Source organism: Ochotona curzoniae, unplaced genomic scaffold (assembly GCF_017591425.1).
Source record: "Ochotona curzoniae isolate NIBS_2020 unplaced genomic scaffold, NIBS_Ocur_1.0 contig_3622, whole genome shotgun sequence".
NCBI lineage: Eukaryota > Metazoa > Chordata > Mammalia > Lagomorpha > Ochotonidae > Ochotona > Ochotona curzoniae.
Window position 1 is genome coordinate 13,535,573 of NW_024465926.1, and position 18,995 is coordinate 13,554,567.

Here is an 18,995-nt window from a genome sequence, read left to right on the forward strand (position 1 = left end):
AACCAATCCAAAGCCAGGAGCCTTATCCAGGTCTCCCACGCCAGTTTAGGGTTCTAAGGCTTTGGGCCGTCCTTTACCACTTTCCCAGGCCACAAGCAGGGAGCTGGATGGAAAGCGGGGCAGCCAGGATTAGAACTGGCACCCATATGGGACCCCAGCATGTTAAAGGCAAGGACCTTAACCACTACGCTATCGCACCAGGCCCAGTCCTAAAAATTTTTCAAGTAGCTTACACATCAAACCCTGGGTTGGATCATTGTCTCTCCTTCTCTATGTAATTCCTCCATTCCAATAAAAAATAAATACTGAACCAGGTGTGACGGCCTAGTGGTTAGAGTCCTTGCCTTGAACACGCCAGGATCCCATATGGGCACCAGTTCTAATCCCAGCAGCTCCAATTCCCATCCAGCTCCCTGCTTGTGGCCTGGGAAAGCAATGGAGGACAGCCCAAAGCCTTGGGACCCTGCACCTACATGGGAGACCCAGAGGAAGTTTCTGGCCCCTGGCTTCAGATTGGCGCAGCACAAGCCGTTGCAGTCACTTGGGGAGTGAAAAATCGGACAGAAGATCTTCCTCTGTATATCTGCCTTTCCAATAAAAATACAATAAATCTTACAAAAATAAATAAATAAATACTAAAAAAAAGAGTTCAGGCTACTCTGCTCCCCCACAAACCTTTCTGCTCCTGTGAGGGAGCATATGATAGCACCAAATGTTCGGACCCCTTTCTAATAAAAATAAAGAGATAATACAGAATTGAGCTTCAGGCACCTAGAGAAGACTTTAGAAATAAATTATCTCGTAAATATATAAAATAATAACAAAAATAATTAACTCCTGAAATAACAATAAATGGTTCAAAGAAAAAATAACACTATAACACAACGCTTATCTATGAACAACGTAGCACATAATCATGGGGCTGGCACCGTGGCTTATTGGGTAAAGTTACCACCTGTGATACCGGCATCCCATATGGATGCCAGATAAAGTCCTAGTTGTTCCATTTTCAATCCAGTTCCCTATTAATGCGCCAGGGAAAGCAGTGGAGGATAGCTCAAGTCCTTGGGTTTCTGAACCCACTTAGGAGATGGGGAAAAAGTTCCTGGCTCCTGGCTTTGGACAGGTACAGCTCTGGTAAATGAAAACTATCTCTGTCTCTCTGTCAATCCCTCCTTCCTACCCTCTCTATGTCAACTCTATCTTTCAAATAAATCTTGAAATGAAAAAACAAACAAGTCTAAAACAAACATATACTCATAAAAATATAAATTACACTAATCTAACAATTATGATATATTTGGGAATGTATAATTATGATAATATCGGGGAATGAGAAACATGCTTGTGTGTAGTTAGAAGCCATAGTTTGCTAAAATCTCATTTTCCATAACGGGGAGGTAAACGTGAAAAATCAAGGAATACAGGTACAAGCATGTTATCTACAGATCTGAAGGCAAATACCAAAAGAAACTGCTGCAAGAATTTGAAAGTAGGTACTTCCCCAGCAGAAGAAAAGGGAAGGTAAGGGCGAGAAAGTCAAGGGACTGTTTTTTTCAAACAAGCTTGGACTGAACTATTCATTTCTTAAACAATGTGCATGTGTAACTTTGATAACACTGTGATAATTAAATAAAGTTCCGGGCAGTAGCCTAGCGCATAAAGTCCTTGCCTTGCACACACTGGGATCCATATAGGCGCTGGTTCTAAACGCAGCAAGCCCCGTTTCCCATCCAGCTCCCTGCTTGTGGCCTGGGAAAGCAGTTGAGGATGGCCCAAAGTCTTGGGACCCTGAACCAGCATGGGAGATCTGGTAGAAGCTCCTGGCTCCTGAATCCTGGCTTCAGATCGGCTCAGCTCCAGCTCCAGCCGTTGCGCTTACTTGGGGAATGAATCCGCGGGCTGATCTTTCTTTTTGTCCTTCTCTCTGTATATCTGACTTTCCAATTTAAACAAATGTTTTAAGAGAGAGAGAAAAGTTCTCTTTTTTAAAAAGATCTATCCATTTTATTGCAAAGTCAGATAAATGGTATAATTTCATTCTTCCTGGTAGCTGAATGGTATTCCATAAAATAGATGTACCATAGCTTCTTTAATCACTCTTCTTTGGAGAACATCTGGTTTGTTTCCATGTCTTTGCTATGGTGGATTGTGCTGTGGAAGATCTTTCTCTCTCCTTCTCTCTAGAAATCTGCCTTCCCAATAAATAAATCTTAAAAAATAACAAAAATGTTTATTTTTTATTTGAAAGGCAAAGTAACAGAGAAGGAGAGACAGGGAGGACATTTTCCACTCACTAATTTACTTTCCAAATGGTTGCAATAGCTTCCTAGGGGAACTTCCAGGCTCCTCACCCATTGCAGCCTTCTGGGGAGGGAACCAACAAATGAAGTTCTGTATTTCTCTTGCTAAAAAAATAAATGAGTATTTCTTAAAAATTGGACCATGTCTCACATTTAAGATGCAGCAGCAGATTAAGATGACGCCTGTGACACTGACATCCTATAGGGTCACCAATTCATGAACTGTCACAGCTGCTCCATTTTCAATCCAGCTCCCTGCTAATGGCCTAGGACTATAAACTCCATGAGGTAAAGAATCAGTCTGTCTTATTACCAGTTTCCACAGGCTTGTCATAATACCTGGCATATATTTTTATTAAAATGAATTATCTCCTACCATAAGTGACCCAAACTAGAAAAACAGTCTCCTTTCTCTCCCTGCTCAATTATTCACAGATCATAAATTTCTTTTCTTCAAACCTATCTCAATTGTATGCCTATTCTGTTATCTTCACTGCTTATCATGTCTCAGGCAGAACTCATTTGTCTTTGTCTTCATTCCTGCTCTTCTCATCTATTACCCACAGTGATCAGAGATCAGAGCCAGGGATCTGACAATCCTGTCCAGGCCTCCATCAGCCCTTCAGCGGCTCTCTGCTGTCCTCAAACTCAAATCCAAACTCCTCAATATAACATAACAGGATCTCCCCCAGCCACCTCTGGGCACTCCAAACCCTGACCCTCCCCGTGGATTTGGGTGCAGTATTCAATCTGCAAAATCCATGTCCCTCCTTATCCATCTGGTGAACTCTTACTGCATTCAGTTTAACTTCATCCTCTTCTGTAAAGCTCTCAGAAGACTATCTGTATCAGTTACAACATTTTTTATTTCATTTTTCAAGATTTATTTATTGCCACTGAAAAGGTAGATATACAGAGTGGAAGATCTTCCGTCCACTGATTCACTTCCCAAGTGAGCACAGTGGCCAATGCTGTGCTGATCTGAAGCCAGGAGCCAGGAACCTCCTCCAGGTCTCCCACGCCAGTGCAGGGTCCCAAAGCTTTGGGCCATCCTCAACTGCTTTTCCAAGCCACAAGCAGGGAGCTAGATAGGAAGTGGAGCTGCCAGGATTAGAACTGGTGCCCATATGGGATCCCAGCGCATTCAAGGCAAGGACTTTAGCCTCTAGGCCACCACGCCAGGCCCACAATATTTTTTAAATTTACATGTCTACTCTAATGGACTGAAACAATATCTAATTTGCTTTCCCAGTATTGTTAGATTTTGTTTGAAAGGGAAAGAGATAAAAAATTTTTCCATCTGCTGGTTCACTCCCCAAATGCTCAGACTGTAGTATGTCAACCAGCAGGAGCTTAAAACCCACTCCGAGTCTCCCACATGACTGGCTGGGGCTCAACTAGTTAAGCCATCAGCTTCTGCTGATGCATATCAGCAGGAAAATGAAACCAAGGACACTAGCACCCCAACAGGCTCTTACCATCACACCCAATGGCCTGCCCCAGGACTTCTCAAACGCTGAATGATTAGTGTACCACCCCCCTTCTTGAGGTCCCTTCCAACACACTCTAAGATCTGATATAATATTCCTGTCTAGTTACATTTCTGCACCTTCATCAGCTCCCATATCCAGCCCAAGAAGTTTGACAAAGAAAAAGCAGAAATAGCAATTGCATAGTAAAAGTCATATTTGCACTTTTGAATTCCTCAATTCCTAGCACACCTTGTGTAGTATGTACAGATGATTTCCATGGGTCACCCCCTCCCTCCTAGTATCCATTTTTCCTTGTTTTTCCCTAACAAACTTCTTTATGTGTATCCATTCCTCTCACACACAGTCATGTGTTATAGGAGAAACCAACCACATCCTGAGACCAACGGTTATATCTAGCTGGCTAAGAATAATTCCATCCGTCTCTACCGTGACTAATTTAGGAAAGAGAATGTAACCCAGTTTTGGTCCACGAAATTCAAGGTTAAGTTTGGTGAAGCCTTCTGGAAAAGACATTTCTTTTCTTAAAAAGAAAAAAGGTACCAGAATCTTGAATCTGTCTCTTTCCCAATCTCTATCAGATATCAACCACAAATGTAAATATTTTGCATACAATAAAGCAGAAATTTTTTTTTACCTTTTTTCCCATTAGCATTATTATTTGAAATTTAGAATTTTATGGTACAATTCTGTAGGGTCTGGGATTTCCCTACCCCTCTCCCCAAACTTCCACCTCCCAAAATTTTAAGCATCTTATTATTTCTTCCTAACAATGATCAGAAAACTAAAAAAAAAAAAAAAAAAAAAAAATCAACCAACAGTGATCAGCCAATATTTACTAGCTAATACATGTAATGAAAGAACTCTGATGCCTTTGCACTGAGAGGGAGAGTCCTGGTAAAGCTCAGACAACTGTGTACACGTAAAAAGAAAAGAGGTAATAAACAAAGAGAAGTTCTGATCTTGAGAGATAAGAATAAACGACAGATGGCAAATCGGTCAAAATATCAAGAAAAAAATATGCCATCAGTGTTAGTAGCTATAGAAGGCCAAACAACTGTACTTGCCTCCTAAATTCAACCACGCAAATAAACCACTGAGCAGAGGTGGAGTGGAAAGGGGGTGGGGCACGCCACAACATTTGAAAGCAAAATGTTAATCTAAAAAAAGAAAGACAACCACTGCTCTAATTAGTAACTGAGCATTTTAAATATTGCGAACTTTCCTCTCACTTAGGTTTAGGGCTATTTTAATGACAAGGCTCATAATACCTCACCCTTTAAATCTAACACGCCGAAGAGCCTTCAAGTGATCACCAATCAGACCCTAACCAGGACACTGGAAGGGGCTGCCAAGGAGAAATGCCAAAGCTCCCTACCAGTACAATGCATTGAAACCATGAAACAGTACTAACCTACAGATCCACAGAGAAACCAAGAGGGGAAGAAAAGGCCCCAGACACCCAGGTGTGGGCCTGGCATTGTCAGGGATTCACCTACCATTCTGCTCCATCACTGCTACCATGTTTATATTTCTAGAGAGCAGGCAAGAAAGATGGATCCCTCCTGTAGCTATTCTGAGTCAAAAGCAGAAAATCTAGTCACAGCAACACATGTAACTTACATGCCCTGGTTCAGATATGCTCCATCCCACATCAGCCTTGCTTTCACCAAGGAGAAATTTTTTTTTCTGTAAACTGTTTCTAAGAGTAGAAAAGAAAGAGACAGGTACAGCAAAAAGAGTTCAAAGTTTAAGTCATAAAACCAATAATCACATCCTAACTATTCCACTTTCCAGATGGCCAATCTATCTAAATTTGTTTCTTTATGTATAAAATAGAAATAATACATAAATAATACATACCTCTCTAGGTTATTATGATTCTTGGTGATAAGCATGCTAAAATATCTTGTATATAATACAACACACAGAATACAGAGAAGTTACAAAACTGATCAAAAGCATAGACTGTGCAAAAGCACCTTCTAGCATTATCAAACATAAATTAAGCAACTTAACAAAGAGGAAAGGACTAGAAGTCAGAGTTACTGGGCTACTGCTTAGATGCTACCTGGTTACACAACCCTTGGTAACTCAAGTTAAACCTTAGTTTCCTCCCTTATACAATGGAATGCCTGATTTAGTCTGAATCTATTCTGTGCTTTCTAGCAATGTCACACCACCAGCAATAGCAGTCAATCTACAAACTAGTTGTAGAACTTGATACTTACCAAAATAACGTCTCTAAACCATGCCACAAAAGAGAAAGGCTGTAAAATGTGTATGTCACAGGCAATTTCAACAAATGGTAAAACGAAAAGGTTTCATACTGGGTTGAAAAACAATGAAAACCAAACTGCAGATAACAAGCTTGATATTACTTGATATTACTTTTTGAAAAAGATTTATTTGTTTGTATATTTATTTGAAGTCAGAGTGAGGGAGAGAGAGAGGAGGGAGAAAAAGAGAAAAACGGAAGGAGAGGGAGAGAGTGGGGGAGTTACCAATCATATAACCCTTTCAAAAAGATAGCCATAGCTAACGCAATAAAGCAAAAAGCTTCAGGGCTGGTACTGCAGTATAGCTGGCTGGTTAGCCGAAGCCTGTGATGCCCGCAACCCATATGAATAACAGGTCAAGTCTGGGCTACTCCCATTTCCCATCCAGCTCCCTGCTTATGTGCCTGGGAAAACAGCATGCTTGGGTTCCTGCAACCATGTGCAAGACCCAGATGAAGTTTAAGGCTCCTGGCTTCAGCACAGCACATCACTGACTGCTGTAGCCATTTGGGAAGAGAATCAGTGGATGGGAGAGCTCTGTCTATGCCTGTCTCTGTAACTTTGCCTGTGAAATAGATAAATCCTTTTTTAAAAAAAAAAAAGATTCATTTTATTATTATTTTTTTATTGGAAAGGCGAATACACAGAGAGGAGAGACAGAGAGGAAGATCCTCCGTCCGATGATTTACTCCCCAAGTGAGCGCAACAGCCGATACTATGCCGATCCGAAGCCAGGAGCCTCTTCCGGGTCTCCCACGCCGGTGCAGGATCCCAAAGCCTTGGGCTGTCCTCGACTGCTTTCCCGGGCCACAGGCAGGGAGCTGGAAGGGAAGCGGGACTGCCGGGATAGAACCGGCTCCCACATGGGATCCCGGGCGTGCAAGGTGAGGACCCCAACCACTGCGCCACTGCGCCAGGCCCGATAAATCTTTTTTAAAAAGCTTTTAGAAATATGCTTACATTTGATGTAAACCAAACAACTGAAAAAAAATCATGAAAAATTATATTTAAACTAACAATGAGTTCAGATAATCCTACATTTTTTAAAGATTTTTTCTTTAATTGGAAAGGCAGATATACAGAGAGGAGGAGAGGCAGGAAGAGCTTCCATCTGAAGATTCACTTCCCAAGTGGCTGCAACAGATGGAGTTGAACCAATCCGAAGCCAGGAGCCTTAGGCTTCATCTGGGTCTCCCGCGCAGGTAAAGGGTCCCAAGGCATTGGGCCGTCCTCAGCTGCTTTCCTACCCCACAGGTGGGGAGCTGGATGGGAAGCGGGGCCACCAGGATTAGAACTGGCACCCATATGAGATCCCAGTGCACACAAGATGAGGACTTCAGCTGCTAGGCTACCATACCAGGCCCAATGCTACATTTTAAATTACACAGTAAAGGTGATGAAAATTTAACTCAAATTTAATGAAAAGATTTAAGTCACTAAAAAATTTTTAGATAAAATGCTCATACACTGCTATAATATGATATACTGAAACTGTACAATATGTAGGAAAGTCAAGCCTTTATTTTTTCAGTGTTATCTGAGATTTTCACTTTTACAGACTTAGTTTCTTTTTGCACATTAATACAATATATTACCTAGAACAGTCCAAACAACTAAATTCCAACTTTTCTAAGTTATCAATAATATAACTATGTAAGTCTTACAAGCTCTAACTGTTCCTTTTTCCAAAAGTTTGCCAAATTCAGGTAAACAGGTGAAAGTCATACAACATAATTACATAAACATTACCAGAAATGCTGAAATATATACAGGCACATGCTGTTTAAGTTAAAATAATGGCTGTTTAAAAAGTTTGTTCTTACTTACAACTCTCTAAGTCTACACTCATTACTCTTAAATTCCACAGTTACCTGAATCTCATATGGTTTGCTAGGGCAAATTTGATGACTTGGATTTCGCTGTAGAAGTCAGGCTAACAGCCAAGCCTGACCTCTAGGACAACACCTTCCTTACTTGTGGCTGTTGTGAGCAGCTGAACGACCACTTACTATCAAATGAGGCTGAGCATACTCAGGTTTCCTGCCTCTTTCTCTATAAGAGCGCTTTTCCAGCCCCATCTCTATTTAAAACAAAACATTACCATATTTAATCATTTACTGTTCAACTGGCAATACTGAGAAGGAAATTAGTCATAAAACTCACCATCCACCCCAAATTTTACCTTACATATCAGTATTTATGACTAAATCTAAAGAAAAATGAATAATGTCTCCACTTTACTGAAAAAAGTAAACAGAACTCAAAAGCAGAGGAATAATATTTCAATAAAAAACACACTTTTACATACAGTGTACTTGGCTACCCGAGAATTGCAAGTTTATTTTTCTTTCTTTTTTTTTTTTTTAATTTTTATTGGAAAGTCAGATATACAGAAGGAGAAAAGACAGAGATGAAGATTTTCTGTCCGCTGGAAGGAGTTCAGCCGACCCAAAGTCAAGAGCCAGGAGCCAGGAGCTTCATCCCAAGGCTTTAGGCTGACCTCCACTGCTTCACCAGGCCACAGGCAGGGAGCTGGATGGGAAATGGGGCTGCCAGGATTAGAACCAGAGCACATATGGCGTCCTGGTAATGCGAGGCAAGGAATAGCTGCTAGGTTATCGGGTTGGGCCAAAACTGCAAGTTTATTATAAGTTGATTCTACAACATATCCTACATAAATACCCTTTAATGCTTAAGATATAAAAATGAGGCCCAGGGCCCAGCGCCATGGCCTAGTGGCCAAAGTACTCGCCTTGAAAGCACCAGGATCCCAAATGGGCGCCGGTTCTAATGCCGGCAGCTCCACTTCCCATCCAGCTCCCTGCTTGTGGCCTGGGAAAGCAGTCGAGGACAGCCCAAAGCCTTGGGATTCTGCACCCACACAGGCGACCTGGAGGAAGCTCCTGGCTCCTGGCTTCGGGCTGGCACAGTAGCAACCATTGCAGTCATCAGATGGAAAGTATTTCTCTCTTTCTCTCCTCCTCTCTGTATATATCTAACTTTCCAATAAAAATAAATAAATCTTAATGCTGAAATAATCCTTTTGAACCAGCAAGCGGGAAAACCTAAAAAATGCAGGAACTTGCTAAAACTTTTACTTACTAATCTCCATCACTAAATTCTGCTGATAATCCTGAGAGCAGCATCCTTCAACCCCTAACAGGAAATGTGTACTCTTCTAAGCAAAATGGTGAAATGTTTATTATTGACTCAATTGCATAATACATATTGTTACTCCAGTCAAGTCTACCGAAAGAGCTGTCTATGGTTTGAAAATAGGACTTGGCAGCAATCAAACCCTCCTTTACAGAACCTAACAGGGTTGTAAACACACCACAACAGTTCTACAGGAACCGATACAAGCAACTTCCCTTTTTCAGACTGATTTAAATATCCAGTTATACTTAGTACAGTTAATAAACCAACCCTCTTTCACACCCCACTGAGTCAGTAACAATCTAAATTCAAGAAAGAAAAAAAGCATAATTAAGAACAAATAACCTTCAAGGCTTACACTTGGCAAAATGAAAAAAAAAGTAACAATGAAAACACTAAGATTAGAATTAACGGGATAAAATTAAAATGTCTAAAACTAAACATTCCAATTAACATAAATAAGGTTTAAACTACTAGATTTCTAATTTGCCCGTACTCTTTAGTTTTAAGACTGATTTATTTAAAAAGCAGAGGTCTTAAAAATAAAGGAAAGGAAAACAATGAAAGAAAGGCAGAGCAGGAGGGAGTAGGGTGGAGACTACAGAACAGATGCTCCATCTCTTGGTTCATGCACCAAGTGGCTGCCCTGGGCCAGGACCACACCAAAGACCACGGCAGAGGCTCTCAAGTGGTGCAGGGGCCCTCACACCCACTTTCTGCTGCTTTCCCTGGTGCATTAGTAGGGAGCTGGATCAGAACTGGAACAGCCATGAGTGGAAGCAGCGCTCCAACATGGGATGAGCACACAACATTGGCAACTCTCAAAATATTTTAATTCAGTACAATGTGAAGAAGGTTCTTGAGAGGGAAGTAAAGGCCTATCAGAGTGTATGTGTTTTCACATTGTTGCAGGGGTAGATACTGTGGCACGGTAGTTAAATCACCAATTTGGGATGTCACATTCCACATAGGAGTGCTGGCTCCAGTTCCTGCTACTCCATCCTGATCCAGCTTCCTGCTAATGCACACCCTGCAGATAGCAAATGCTTCAAACACTTGGAAACTTGATATGTGGCTGACCCAGACTGAGCTCTGGGTTCCTAACATCAACCTATTCCAGACTCAGCTGCTGTAGGAATTCAGGGAAGTGAATTAGCAATGAAGATTCTCTCTGCCTTTAAAATAAATAACAAATAACTTTTCTCATTTTTTTTATGATGTAACAAGAACTTCAGTTAAAAGGAAAAAAAAAATCTAACCTGCAAAGGGAGAAAATGAAACCTTAAAAAGCAAGAAAATGAAATGATGAGACAGGCTCACATGGACTAGATTTCCAAGCACTGACTCTAGAGTTCAGAAAATGATCTGTACAACTTCCTCAACTTTTCAAATGAAAAAGTTTCGTATTAGAGTAAAATTCAAAAAAGTCACACACATAAGCCCAGCGTGGTGGTACAGGCTAAAGTCCTCGCCTTGAAAGCGCCGGGATCCCACGTGGGCACCAGTTCTAATCCCAGCAGCCCTGCTTCCCATCGAGTTCCCTGCTTGTGGCCTGGGAAAGCAGTCAAGGACAGCCCAAAAGCCTTGGGATCCTGCACCCATGTGGGAGACCTGGAGGAAGTTCCTGGCTCCTGGCTTCAGATTGGCACAGCACCTGCCCTTACCGTCACTTGGGGAGTGAATCAGTGGACAGAAGATCTTCCTCTCTGTCTCTCCTCCTCTCTGTATATCTGACTTTGCAATAAAAATAAAATAAATCTTAAAAACAAGCCACACATATTGTAATAAAGTAAAAATACACACTGGGAGCTTGCACTGGAGACACCAGCATTACATATGGGTGCTGGTGCAAGACTAAGCAGATGTGCTTCCCCAGCAACCTGCTAATGTGTTTGGGAGAACAGCAGGGGATGACCCAAGGCTTTGAGCCCCTGCATCCAACATGGAACAGGTCTGCAAGAAATTCCAGGCTCCTGGCTTTGGACTGCCCGAGCTTTTACCACTGTAGTCATTTGGGGAGTGAACCAATGGAGAAAGTTCAACTGATCTGTCACTCCCTCTCTTTGACTCTGCCTTTCAAATAACAAACAAATCTTTGGGCCCAGCACAATAGTGTAGCGGCTAAAGTCCTCGCCTTGAACGTGCCGGGATCCCATGTGGGCACCAGTTCTAATCCCAGCAACCCTGCTTTCCATTGAGCTCCCTGCTTGTGGCCTGCGAAAGCTGTCAAGGACAGCCCAAAGCCTTGGGACCCTGCACCAGCCTGGGAAGCCCAGAAAAGGCTCCTGGCTCCTGGCTTTGGATTGGCTCAGCTCCAGCCATCGTGACCCCTTGGGGAGTGAATCACCAGAGAGATCTTCCTCTCTGTCTCTCCTCTTTTCTGTATATCTGTCTTTCCAACAAAAATAAATAAATCTTTAAAAACAAAACAAATAACAAATAAATCTTTAAAAAAAATACATATTGTATCTGAGATATTTTCCCCTTTTGAAAAGCAAAAGATAACATAATAAACACAGTATAGCAAACATTCCTCCCAGTCTCATTCAGGACCTGAAAGTAAATATTTAATAATGAACCCTGAGAATGAAACTTTGAATTTGCAAAAGTAAAGATTACTGCAATATCAAACTAAATATTGAGATACACAATCAGTACACTAAACCAGAGTACCTGAAGCTGCTTTTTTTAATGGCAAAGAATGTTAATGGAATAAACACTTGCCCATTTTAAACTCCTTATTTACTACTGAGATGTAGCATAAATTTGAAGCTAGGCAGTAAGTAAAAAAACTTAGCAAAATGGTATGAATCAGTTCTAAATGGAAAAAATAACAGACTACACAGTTTAAAAAAAAAAAAAACCAAGGACTCTAAGGTCTTAAGTTTTCTCCAATAAAAAAAAAATCTCAAAACACCTAAGCAAGCAATAAGTCAGTCAATTTTTATCAAGTACACCTCAAATCATCTAATCTATGTTAACAAGATTGCTTAGGGGCACTTCCTAAATTCAGCCCTTTGGTTTGTCTTCATTTTCCAGCCTCTACGCCAAGCGTTTTTCAGAACCCTTCTCCCTCAGATGGGCAGTATGCCCAGGGGGTCGGTCAGGCAGCAGCTTGGGCCTTCTACATCCATATCAGATTACATGCTCAATACCTGGCTACTCTGTTTCCAAGCCAACTTCCTGCGAATGCAGCTGGGAAGACAGCAAATGAAATATGGCCCACTTACTGAGTTCCTGTCACCCAGGTGGAAGATACAGATACAGTTCCAAGATCCTGACTCCATCCTGGTACAGCCCTGGCTATTTCTGATTCTCTCCTTCTCCCTTTCCCTATCAGTCTTTATATAGATAGATAGACAGATATCCCTGTATATATATTTTATGTAAATTCACAAATTTTCTGAGACATGCAAAAACAATGCAGTTCAAACTTACCAAGAGAAACTATCTTATAGAACTATAATTAAAATCAAAGAATTGAAGCAGCTGACACTTTCTCATCATAAAAAAAATGAACACTGATACAAAATTCGTAATTATTTATTAATTCAACAAATATGGGTTATCTATCATGTACAGTCACTGATAACACAACCAGAAACACTATCGCTGTCCTCAAGGATCTTGCATTCCAGCAAGGAAGATCCAAAAACAAGTCAGCACACTGTGCTAAAGCCCAACACGGATCTGAACTGTAACAAGCAATCTGATTTGCATATTTCATTTCACTATATATACAGCTTCCCAAAAGCATTTCACTTAATTTATTTGGTTTCTTCAAACTACATTCTATATTCATGTTTGTAAAAAGGAACTTAATTTTCTGAACAAGTAATTCTCAAAATTTAGCTGTGAATACAGAAATATTTTTCCAAAAGAATTTAAAAATCGGCTATTAGGCTGACTTTTTTTCTTTTTAGAAAAAGAAAGTGGGGACGAGATAAAAGTGGTGGTTGCTCACTGTGTGAATGCACTAAATTTTGACTTTTTTAAATATTTATTTTTATTGGAAAGGCAGATTTACAGAGAGGAGAGAGAGAAAAATCTTCCATCTACTGATTCACTCCTCAAATGGTAGTAGTGGCTGGACCTGAGTTGAGCTAATCTATAGCCAGGAAATTATTTCGGATCTCCCAAACAGATGCAGAGTCCTAAGACTCTGGACCATCCTCGACTGCCTTCCCAGGCCACAAGCAGGGAGCTGGATGGGAAATGGAGCAGCCAGGACACGAATCAGTGCCCATACGGGATTCAGGTGCTTTGCAGGGAAAAGAATTAGCCAACTGAGACAGCATACCAGGCCCTAAATTGTTGACTTTAAGATGTTTCATTTTACTTAATTTATAGTCCACCTTAATAAAAAACTAAAAAATCACTTACTTGAATACTTTAAAAAGGACTCTATCACAAACAAAACTATTCACGTCGGGCCCGGCGCGGTGGCGCAAGTGGTTAAAGGTCCTCGCCTAGCACGCCTGGGATCCCATATGGGCGCCGGTTCTAATCCCGGCAGCCCCGCTTCCCTTCCAGCTCCCTGCCTGTGGCCTGGGAAAGCAGTCGAGGACGGCCCAAAGCTTTGGGACCCTGCACCCGCGTGGGAGACCCGGAAGAGGCTCCTGGCTTCGGATCGGCATAGTATCGACCCGTTGCGCTCACTTGGGGAGTGAATCATCGGACGGAAGATCTTCCTCTCTGTCTCTCCTCTCTGTATATCCGCCTTTCCAATGAAAAAAATAATAAAAAAAAAAAAAAAACTATTCACGTCTAGTTTTGGAAATTTCAGTTATGAAGAAAACTCCAAATCTGAAATCCTAAACACATTTCAAAAGCAAAATATTTTTGTGTACAGCAAAAATTGTTTTTCTAAACCGTTTTCTTAAATTTTAAATGTTATCTGATACATACATACATATATATATATATATATATATATTCCTACTAATCCAGTGATACATTTATTTGGCTAGCACCTTTATTCATCACATATTTGGTATATAACGTGCTCTTGTCAAGGTGATGATCAATAAATTTGTTGATATCAGCAACTCTGTCATTTTCAAAGAATACTTAGTAAAAATTAAGCTGTTTTATCTGTTTAGTCTCACTAACCTAAGTACAATTCCATGCCACCATCTCCACAATGTCACTTTTCACATTTCTTCCTCTGCTTTAAAAAGTATCAGGATTCAGTCGGCCTGGCAGCCTAGTTATTTGGGCAGTGCCTCCTCCCTCTGTTTCCCAAACTCCTTGGTGAGGTTCAGTACTCTTCGCACTAGCACAATACTACAAAGTATTTAATAGGACCTGCCGGGTAATAGCCATTCAAATGGTGTTAGTGGAAGTGAAAATAAATGCAGCCAACACATAATTATAAATTATTTACTATGCTGAAAAAGACATCTGACAACCGCAGACTGAAAAGACTACCACACCACCACCCAATATGCTTATGCCTCTGCTTGTCAACCCAACTCCACCCAAGGGTATGTTAACCAGCCATATGAGCATGGATTCACTGAACACCGGGAGAGAAGAAACAAGGATTACTCTATCCAACTCCTTCCTGAAGTACGTCTACATGCATTACAAGAAAACTGAACTTAACGAACCACAAAACTCCAAACCAGGTCACAGGCAAGTCCCCAGTCATCCTGTTTCTATTTCCTGATTGGTCTGACCTGCAAGAATTACGATGCCCAAGCTACCCAATTTACGATTCCCTTTAAAATATCTTCGGGGGATATTTTTTCTTAAAACAAACAAAACTTTCAGAACTTTCTAGAAGAATTATGATACAGGTATCCCATTTTTAAAGAATCCCTCTGAAACCCTCTGCTCACACAAAATCCAGTTTTTAGAAATGTTCCGTTATATCGTTCTGGATTAATTATAGGCCATAAACTCGCACAAGTGGAAGTTAACTTGAAAGCATTATTCTCCAAAGCAAAGCGGATTTAAAGACACAAGTGCACGAATCTTAAGGATCCCCAAGAATGCGCATGTCTCAAAGTTGAAAAAAAAAACCTAAAATACAAATGAAAACTCAAGCAAGCTTCCACTTTATAGACGAGACCATTTTCTACCACGCTGGCAAAGCAGCGACAACCAGACGCCACTTGGGCAGCAGCCACTACCCTCGGCCTCCCAGCCCCGGACGTCCACTGGCCACAGGCGTTCCGGAGTCCAATTCCCCAACTAGTCCGCTCCCACCCAAGCTCGCGGCCAGTTCCACGTCGCAGCGATCCACATGCTTCCTCAGCAATTTAAATCCGCTCTCCACAGTCACACACGCACCGGCTTACTAGTAGCGGGACAATCAAGGGGACCAGGAAGGGGGGCGCGAGCTCGTGCGAGGGAGCAAAGGGGTCGACGGTCCTCGATCCCGCCCGGCCCCGTCACCCACCTGCAGGCCGCGAGCCCGGGGGCGGCGGCGCCGGCACCCCGTCCTCGCCAAAGACGAGTTTGAAGTCGAGCTCGTCGTTGGAGCCACAGTTTGCAGTAGTCATCGGCGTGGCCCAGGGTGCTGCGACTCCTACCTCAGGCGGCGGCGGCGGCTGCTCCTTAGCGCAGCTTCATGCCGGGCCGCGCCGGCAAGAAGGTCCCGGGTCCACCGCAAACTTTCCCCGTAGGGGTCCGCCAAGCCGAACGTCCCGTTCCGAACCAGAGAGCTGGCCGCGCGCCGAGCTGCACCAAGAGCCGCCGCCGCCGCCAAGCTGCCTGTACCCAAGCCGCCACCACCGCCTCAGCCAAAGTTCCCCGCCCCCCAACAGTCGCCGCCGCTGCGCGCTCCCGCGCTGCGCCGCGCGCCCGGCCCCGCCCCCCGCCGCGTGCCCATCCGGCCGGACCGCTCATAGGCCAGTGGCATGGCGGACAACACTAGGGCCCCGCCCCCTTGCCGACCTATCGCGTGACTGCTACCCCAGGAGGAGGAAGTCACGTAGGACAGAGGGCAAGGAGAGCCCGGCTACCTCCCGGGAGTTGTAGTTTAGCCTTTAGTTCCTCCACGAGTCCTCAGCGAGACGGCCCCGTCGAGCCCAGTCTCCACTATAATTGGATCAGGGAAATCACCATCAGCCAATGGGAAAGGCCCTCTTTCTTTACTAGGCGGGGCTCACGTCGAGGCAAGGACACCGCCGTTCTGGGATTAGGAGTTCGGTGATGGCTCCCGCCACAGCAAGACTCCTCAACACAGGGTTTAGGGGAAGCATAGGAACCCCACGGAGTTTCCCGGACACCACGCAAACCCTTATCTCCCTCACCTCAATCCTAATGGCGGAGTCTAGAGAGGAAAGGGACCAAAATAAAGTTTTTTATCCATGTTGGATCCCAGCTGAAAAAGCTGGGTTCGCCTCAGCTACAAACCAATCCCGTGGGGTGGGGCCCGCGTCTCTGGCTGAGCTTTTGTTCCTACTAGCTGGCCCGGGCAGCTGTTCCCCAAACAGCGTGCGCAGTCTAGGTCCGGTGACTGCCGCAAGGTGAGCAGACCGGGCGGGGGGGATTGCCGTTTGTGGGCTCACACCACTCCCAAGCTCTGACCTCCCCACCCTGAGGCACGAACGTCAAAGCGAGATCTTGCCACCCCAACCAGGTGTTATGTGGCACAGTGGGATGTGGTCCCTCCCTCCTGTGTAAGCCTACTTCCTCCCAGATGGCCCTCGGGACTGACAATGGAGTTACCAAGGAATCTTTGGGAGATGGGCCTCTGGACTTTACAGGGATGTTCGAAGTACATGAGACATTTAAATGGATTGGCTCATTCCTGCTCACTACTGTGCACTTGGCTTGTGCTGGACCAGAGGATGCACCGACCCAGGAGAGAAGGGAAGAGCAAATCTAGTCTGTGCAAGATCAGGGCTTTGCTAGCAGCTCAGAGAAGGCCCTGACAAAAGTAAGCAGGAACTGGAGAGAGGGGCGGAAGGTGGGAAGGGCAGAAAGCAAATTTCAAAGGTTTGGAGGCCAGAGAACAGTGGGCAAAAGCCAAAGGTGAGGCTGCTTGGAATAGGCCGAGCACTGCCAATCTGGACTTTATCCTGAGGGCACTGGAGAGCCACTCTAGAAGGGTTTAGGGCAGGGTGCTTAAATGTTAAATAGTAAGAGTTCTGGGTGGAACACTGTATTTGACTGGGGAGAAGGTAGCAATGAGGTCAGAGGTGGGTGAGAACGAAACTGGTCGAGGACAGGGAACACATGGTATAAGCTGTGCTGCCTTCAGAGGGTCCCCAACCCCAGGGCCTAAGAGTACAATCTGCTCCAGACATGTTGCTGGCCCATCGAGTATGTAATCCTTGTAAAGCATCAGGTCCCAGAAAGAAGGCCAGTTCCCCTCCCTCTCCCCCATAAAATAGGAGGCAACCTCATGATGTGTTCCTCTCCCAAGTTTCCCCTACACGTACCTGCCAGATTGGCATCTGGATTGGGAAGGTCGGCTTCCACCCAGCCTTTTTGCCCTACAGTGTGTCTTCACCTGAACTAGGGGCGCACACAGGCAGGAGGCCTGTCAGCCCCATGCATGGGAAGGGAGCACAGAGCAGCTGTAGTCACCTTTAAAATGTTCCCATTCATCCAGTGCTCAAGTGTACATATGTTTAAAACCACTGAGATGGGATCACCTTGTCGGGAGGCTGTTTACAAATCTAGTAAGGGGTAATGAGGACACTGACTGCAGACAGAGGCACTGTCTTTCCAAGAAAAGCAGCAATGGTCTGTGATCTCTTCACTCAGTGAAGGAGCCGGACCATGTACACATTCTCTGTCACCATACCACCACCCAGCTAGGGCTGGAACCTATCCCATGAAGTGATCCCAGGCCAACTGCAAACCCCCTGCAGGTCACTTGATCTACCTCTAACCCTCTGACAGCACTGTGAAACCAAAGACCTGGGGCTCCAGTGCAGCAAACCAAACTCGGTGAAAATGCACTATGTGAGTATACAGCCTCCCTCCTGCGTGAATAACAACACCAGCTGCCACCGTGGAAGGTTATCCTGTGTCATCAGACCCATGGGATGGTACAGCTTAGCACAGTCCAGTCTCCTGGGCTTTTCCATGCCACAAAACCGCCACCCCAGCTCTTGACTCTTCTATGCCTACTCCCTACTTCTGTGCCAAGGCTGGTCACAGGGGACAGAGGGACTGCCCTTGAGCAGTTACCAATCTGGGGCAAAGAAGGCAAGACCAGCCAACTACAAACTCAGATAGCTGCTGAAGTCAGCACAGGCTGCTGAAAAGATAGGATCAGCACTTTGTCCTCAAATGCTGGGCTGAGGAGTTTGGACTTGATCCAGAGGGCAGCCTCATCTCAGTCATCAAAGAGTTCTGAGCACAAGTGACACCTGAAAGGACCTCAGCAGGCCTGCGGGCACAAGACTGCCAACTTGCTGGCAGTCCAGAGGAATGCACAGACTGTGGAGACCTGCCACCTGTCTTGCCTTATTCATCCTTCCCTCTCCTGCTCACCCCAATGTGAGGAAACAAAGGGAAGTCCTTATCCAGGTGGCTAGAATGGACAAGTGTGTGGCTACCAGCCCAGAGAGGGGTTCGGTGGATTAAGAGGCCTGTCTTAACCATCGGGCCCAGGTCTTCAACAGATCACTCAACTCCACAATGACTAAACCTCTGTCCACTGCTTCCCAGGCAGGAGCGCCCCCACACTCCAGCTTCCTTCTTAGCAGACCACTGCCTCTGCTTTTTGCTCTCCCAAAGCCCAGAAGTGCACATGACCCTGCCAGAGGATGGCCTTTCCCAAGAAGACAACATTAGAGAGA

At 44.0% G+C, this 18,995-nt stretch overlaps 1 protein-coding gene across 3 annotated transcripts in view; it reads right to left on the minus strand.

The window, feature by feature from the left end:
• The window catches only part of NFATC3 (nuclear factor of activated T cells 3), a 96,910-nt gene extending 80,869 nt beyond the window's left edge, over positions 1 to 16,041 (minus strand). For all 3 annotated transcript variants that reach the window (XM_040982492.1, XM_040982493.1, XM_040982491.1), the window contains exon 1: positions 15,635 to 16,041. In XM_040982492.1, coding sequence (XP_040838426.1) covers positions 15,635 to 15,737 — 103 coding nt within the window. In that variant the 5' untranslated portion in view covers positions 15,738 to 16,041. The remainder of the gene's footprint in view (positions 1 to 15,634) is intronic.
• Between the last annotated feature and the right edge of the window lie 2,954 nt (positions 16,042 to 18,995).